This window comes from Rhamphochromis sp. 'chilingali' (genome assembly GCF_963969265.1).
Source record: "Rhamphochromis sp. 'chilingali' genome assembly, chromosome: 10".
NCBI lineage: Eukaryota > Metazoa > Chordata > Actinopteri > Cichliformes > Cichlidae > Rhamphochromis > Rhamphochromis sp. 'chilingali'.
Window position 1 is genome coordinate 38916733 of NC_137937.1, and position 6232 is coordinate 38922964.

The 6232-nt window shown below is 49.6% G+C and overlaps 1 protein-coding gene across 3 annotated transcripts in view; it reads left to right on the forward strand.

The window, feature by feature from the left end:
- The first annotated feature begins 529 nt into the window (after positions 1-529).
- adam9a (ADAM metallopeptidase domain 9a) overlaps positions 530-6232 on the forward strand; it is a 24041-nt gene continuing 18338 nt past the window's right edge. For 2 of the 3 annotated variants that reach the window (XM_080894165.1, XM_080894166.1), the window contains exon 1: positions 531-943. In XM_080894165.1, the coding sequence (XP_080750291.1) occupies positions 859-943 (85 nt within the window). In that variant the 5' untranslated portion in view covers positions 531-858. Of the gene's footprint in view, positions 944-6232 lie in introns of all 3 variants that reach the window. The other variant, XM_080894164.1, reaches the window with a different exon arrangement.

Here is a 6232-nt window from a genome sequence, read left to right on the forward strand (position 1 = left end):
TCCGGTCTTTTATCAGTTCCCAGAGTCAGAACCAGACACGGAGAAGCTGCATTCAGCTTTTATGCTCCTTATATCTGGAACAAACTCCCAGAAAGCCTCAGATCAGCTGAAACACTCAGTTTATTTAAATCCAGGTTGAAGACTCACCTGTTCTCAGCTGCATTTGAATAAAGCACCAAATCCACACTTTAAGCTTAAATTTCAAAACTTACATTTAACTACTGATTTTATCTGTTTTGATTTTATATACTGTTGTTTGTTTGTTTGTTTGTTTGTTAATTAGTTAGTTAGTTTATTTGCTTGTTTTAATCAATTTTAAATCATGCTTTTTATTTGTTCTTGTTTCTAATGTCTCTGTAAAGCACTTTGAATCACCTTGTTGTTGAATTGTGCTATACAAATAAACTTGCCTTGCCTTGCCTTACTGGAACATTATTAAGACGGACTTGATTTTAATTTTATGATTTTAGTTTTGCTCCTCTTGAGATGATTGGTCTTGATGCTATTATTTTGAAGAACCGCACAGGAAGCTGCGGCTGTTTCCGCCAGCTTGCTTCAGCTTCAGTCGAGTTTCCAAGGAGAGAAATATCAGACGCGCTTCAGCTCGGACGGGACTTCTCAGAGCAAACACCCTCACACACTCGGGGCTGACCTTTGACCTCTGGGACATTTTGGGGTCCGGGCGGGAAGCTCGCGGACGGTGTAGACCCGGAACAGGCTGCCATGGCCCGGCCGAGGAAGAAAAGCTGCTCTGGGTGCTGAACATGAAGCTCCGCGGGGGGAGACAGAGAGAGCGCAGACTGCAGTAACACACGGAGGGAGAGGAGGCACTTTAATTCAGGAGAGAAGAAGAGGAGGATGAAGATGGGAGGGATAGTGGAGCTGCTGGGCATCAGCTGGCTCCTCTTCCTCCTGCTGTTCATCGGAAACGGCCACTGCAGAGGTGAGAGGGGTGAGGAAGAGCACGCTGAGTGGGAGGTTTATCGGGCCCTGTGAGGGACACTGACCCGGGGCATCACGGGAGGTGTAGTCCACCCTCAGCTGCTCTGACGGTCACTGCGAACAAATATCTGAAATGTTTCTATAAATGTGTCCAAGTTTAATCTTCATCGGAGTGAGAGGACGGTTACACCGACTCTGGCTCCTGCCTCCCTCTGTGAGCACGCAGGTGTGCACAGGTAGGAGTTTACGCAGCACGCTGAGGTTCCATCTGATCTAGTTAGCTCTAAGGTTTCATGTTAAATGTGGCCAGAGTTTCACAAAGTGACGGGCGCGTGTGCAAAAGTAAGGTAAAGCACTGGGTCGGGCCCCTCTGCGGCTTCCTAAAGTCAGCCAATCAGACGAAAGAGAATGGGGGCGGGGCTTAGACGGGAAATAAGGATGACCGAGGCCCGAGCCTCTCCTCTGATGCAGCGCTCCTCTGTAATCCTCCAGCTGTTTAAAGCCAGTTAGTGTAACTGTTGCTCAGGTGTCCAAGTACCCGAGAGCGGTGTGGTGAAGCTGAGGCTCAGGACTTTTGCACAGAGCGATCCAAACCAGCAGCAGATCATATAGGCTACGTTCACTCTGCAGGTCTTAATGCTCAAATCCGATTGTTTTGTCTGCTCGTTCACACTACAAATAAAATGCGACAGCAAACGCTCAAAGCGGCCGCATGCGCAAAAGAAGACGTCACACACAGCGCGCTGTTTAGACCCAGAACAAACAGTCTTTACGTTTCCCAATTTTGCTTTAAGTTATAAAGTTATTTTGTTATTTACATAACAAAATAACTTCTGTCAGAATCTGCAGATTATACAGAACAAATAAAATGTTCACGTTTCTCCAACACTGTCTTCCCAGCAGTTGTACTGGACGGACAGGAAGCGTTCGCGATGTCTTCTCCGGCGCTGATAATCGGCGTCTGTCTTGTGTCAGGAACGTAAAAGACGGATTTAATGCGACGTGACCGTCAAACAGCAGTCGCTTTCTAAAACATCAGATATGTGTCGGATTCAGGACCACATACGGAAGTGACCCAGGTCGGATTTGTGCCGTTCACACTGTCACACCGTGATCGGATATGAGTCGCAGAGGGTTGAAAAAGTCGGATTTCATGCGCTTTCGCCTGCAGTGTGAACGTAGCCTTAGTGACCTGGACCTGCTGATGGATCCTCTCAGAGCTTCTCTGAGCTGAACTTAGGTCTGAGGGGGAAAGTGGAGCGTGAGCACTCAGGCCGGAGCAGATTTTACTCCTGCTCCGGCCTGGGAAAGGAAGCTGGGATCTCCCAGGAGGAAGTGGTGCTTACTTTACTGAGCGGTGGGTTTCAGTTTTCAGGCGTGCTTCCGTCAGAGCTGCCTTTTCTTTCTGGAAACTTTATTGAAACAGTTGTGAGAACAGCCACACTGAGCTATCAGGTGACCAAACCGCGCGGTTCCTTCCTGTTCAGCGCCTGGTTCTGGTTCCAGCTGAGCGGAGCTGAATAACTAGCGTGCTGAGACCAGTGCAGCGTTTCCATCCTCAGCCTGAAAGTGCCGTTTTTCTTCATCATAGTCATATCTACCAATCTGCAGGCGGATCGTTTCCATTTGTTCCCGTATTTGTGAGTCTTTCTTAGACCATCGTTAATGTTCACACACGCTAACTTATTGAAAACCCCTGGGAGCTGACAGATCTAGGAAACAGGAAGACGGGAAACTCTTCTTTGCTCAGTTTGAGGTTTCTGCACATGAATCTGATATTAATCAGTTGTGATTTCCTGTTCTGCGATGTGATTTTAGAGCAAGTCAGGCGGTCATGCCACAGTGCAGAGGTTTGTGTGAGAGCAGAAACCCTCTTTAACCATCAAAGGAAAGCTTTAACAGCTCCTGTTTGGATGTCTGACGTCACTATGACAGTTTTATGCATAGAGTACATTTGATTACATTAATATTGAATATGCTAAACGCTGAGGACACAAACATAAAAACCTGTGTGGGCTTATGCTGAAAGCTGCAAATAAAACTTGACAGAGAGGAAACGGTGTGCAGCTGAGAGCCGTGATGAGGTCAGAGAGGCGAACCAACAGGATTCTAACGGTGATTCTGTCTTAAACTGGGAGCCAATGGCGTTCAGTCCCAGGGCCACGTGGTCACATGTCTGTGGTCACGTCCTGCAAACGGAACGTTACAATACTCTAACTGAAAGCATGGACCAGTGTCTCTGAGTCAGTTTGGAGTAGAAACTGTGAACACAGGCTACACACAGGAAGTGACACGTACAGCTGTGTATCGCCTGCATAGAACAGTAACCTTATACAGGGGAACACCAAGGCGTTCCCAGGCCGGCCGAGAGATATAATCTCTCCAGCGTGTCCTGGGTCTGCCCCGGGGCCTCCTCCCGGTGGGACATGCCTGGAACACCTCACCCAGGAGGCGCCCAGGGGGCATCCTTGTCAGATGCCCGAACCACCTCAGCTGGCTCCTTTCGATGTGGAGCAGCAGCTGCTCTACTCTGAGCCCCTCCCGGATGGCCGAACTTCTCACCCTATCTCTAAGGGAGAGGCCAGCCACCCTTCGGAGGAAGCTCATTTCTGCCGCTTGTATCCGCGATCTCGTTCTTTCGGTACTACCCACAGCTCGTGGCCATAGGTGGGGGTAGGGACGTAGATCGACCGGTAAATTGAGAGCTTCGCTTTTACACTCAGCTCCCTCTTCACCAGTCTCCCTTGGAATGCTGTCGAAGCTCTGCCGGAGGTGTGCGTTGAAGATCTTGCAGCCTGGGGCCTCTGCTAGACGTTCCCAGCGCACCCTCACTACGCGTTTAGGTGCACCGGGTCTATCCAGCGTCCTCCCCCGCCACCTGATCCAACTCACCACCAGGTGGTGATCAGTTGACAGCTCAGCCCCTCTCTTTACCCGAGTGTCCAGAACATATGGTTGCAGGTCTGGTGATACGATTACAAAATCGACCTGTGTCCTGGTGCCACGTGCACTTATGGACACTCTTATGTTCGAACAAGGTGTTCGTTATGGCCAAACTGTGGTTAGCACAGAAGTCCAATAACAGAACACCGCTCAGGTTCAGATCAGGGAGGCCGTTCCTCCCAATCACGCCCCTCCAGGTCTCGCTGTCATTAACCACGTGAGCATTGAAGTCTCCCAGGTGGCGACAACAGAGTCTCCACTTCCATGTCTCCTCTTTGGGCCCGGACACCAGACGCTCGCCCTCGGGCACCCTCCCCGGGCCTGGCTCCAGGCCGGGGCCCCGGTAACCCTATCCCGGGCAGGGTAAACTGTTCCCTCGATGTTGTCTTCATAAGGGTCTTCTGAAGCGCTCTTTGTCTGGTCCCTCACCCAGGACCAATTTCCCTGGGACACACACACAACTCCACCACAATAAGGTAGCGATTCACGGAGAGGGGAAAGAAAAATCAGATAAAAAATGAAACCAGTCCTTTCTGTGAGAAGTTTCCACTGAGTCGTCCAGTCTGAATGAATCACACACTTACACACTCACACACACACACGCACTCACACACACTCACAGTTTCCCTGAATCATGACTCATGGTGTTTTTCTTGGACCTACAGACCGTAATCACAATGAAAGCAGCTTCAGGGTCTGATAATGTGAACCTGCAGTTTTCTCAGCGCCCAGCAGAGGGCGAGTCATTTGCCAGTACATCAGAGAGGGTGCGGCCATCTTTTAAATACAGTCTGATCGGGGTGGCGAGGCTCCTCCTCCTGCGTGGCTGATCGCAGCTTCTCCTTCTGTGTTTAAATCTGTTTCTTGGGGTTTATCGTGTTTCTACTCAAGTCTTCATTTAGTTTTTACTGTATTTTATTCTCAGAGCTTTTTGCTCGTCCCCGTGTTCCTCATGGTTCCACCTGATTTAGCTTTTTTAAAATCTGTGGTTGAGATTATCTTTGGAGTCGCTTTTCCAGGGTTTTCCTTCTGGGCTCCCTTTGGCAGGGATGAGCAGCAGCTCTTGACATGACGAGAAACAAGCCAGCAGGAAGCAGTGAGAGTGCTTCCTGTTTGGAGGCTTCCTGCCCAGCTTCAGGACGGCGAGGTCGTTAACGTCGGACTGCAGGTGTTACCGTGGCTACAGATTAATGCACACACACACACACTCGTGTTGGACACCATGCTGTCAGTTGTGAGCAGATGGCGAGAAATGAAGAACACTGTGTGTGAGTGAGTGAGTGAGCGTGCGAGCGTGCTTGTTTGTTTGTTTGTTTGTTTGTTTGATTGATTGATTGACAGGCCACCACTTGGGATTTTTTTCTCCCGAGGAACAAAATACAGTTCAGAGCTTCCTTTGAAATGTGTGATTTGAGCTGCAGTGTGACACTGATACCTGTGTGTGGATCAGCTGCTTTGTTACCAACAGGAGCTGCTGAGGACGCTTTCAGCTGCTGTAGAGGAAACAGTGGAGCTGTTGTAGCAGCGCCGTAAGGAGCTTAAAGCTCTGCGGCTGGATTTATTTTCTTTCACTGAGCTCATTTCCAAACAGGCCGTCATGATGCTCTGAGCATGTTTGCTTTACTTTATCAGCTCAAAGAAGGAAAACAGAAGACGGGTGAGGCCGAATGTCAGCAGCAGACCTCACAGGCCGGGGTGGCGGGTTCAAAAGTCCCGCCTCCCATCGAGGAGGAAATCCGGAGAGAGAATGTGGTGCGATGGTGTGCAGGGACGGCTGGAATGAGGATTCACTGATGCTCCTCAGACTGCAGTGTGTGGAAACACACCCGGCTGAGCTTAAACCAGGAAAACACAACCGCACGCAGGAAGTAGAGCAGGACCAGAGACATAAAGATGAGCTTCATGTGCGTAAAATCCAGGTTCTGGATCGTGTCTGTGGATCACGTGTGACACCGACACAGACGTAACTGTGAAGCTTTAAAAACATTTCTAGCGCCATCGTCTGTCAGCACAGGACGTGATGTCACCTGGTTGGTTGTGGCTAACAGACTCACATTAGCTTATGTTGGCTAACTAGTGACATCATCGATAGCGCAGAGGAAAGTGAGGACAGAAACTAAACGTCAGTGTGAGGTAGGGCTGGGACGGCGCGTCGACGTAATTACGTCAACACGTAAAATACGCAAAAAACGTGTCGATGCGTCGTCACTTTCAAAACGGACATGGCGGCAGCGAGTAGCGGCAACATGAATGAGGCAGCCGCAGTCGACTTCAATCACTCCACCCGAACACGCAGTTCTACAGTATGGGCATGTTTTTATTAAAAGGTGTCCAGATGAAGAAATTT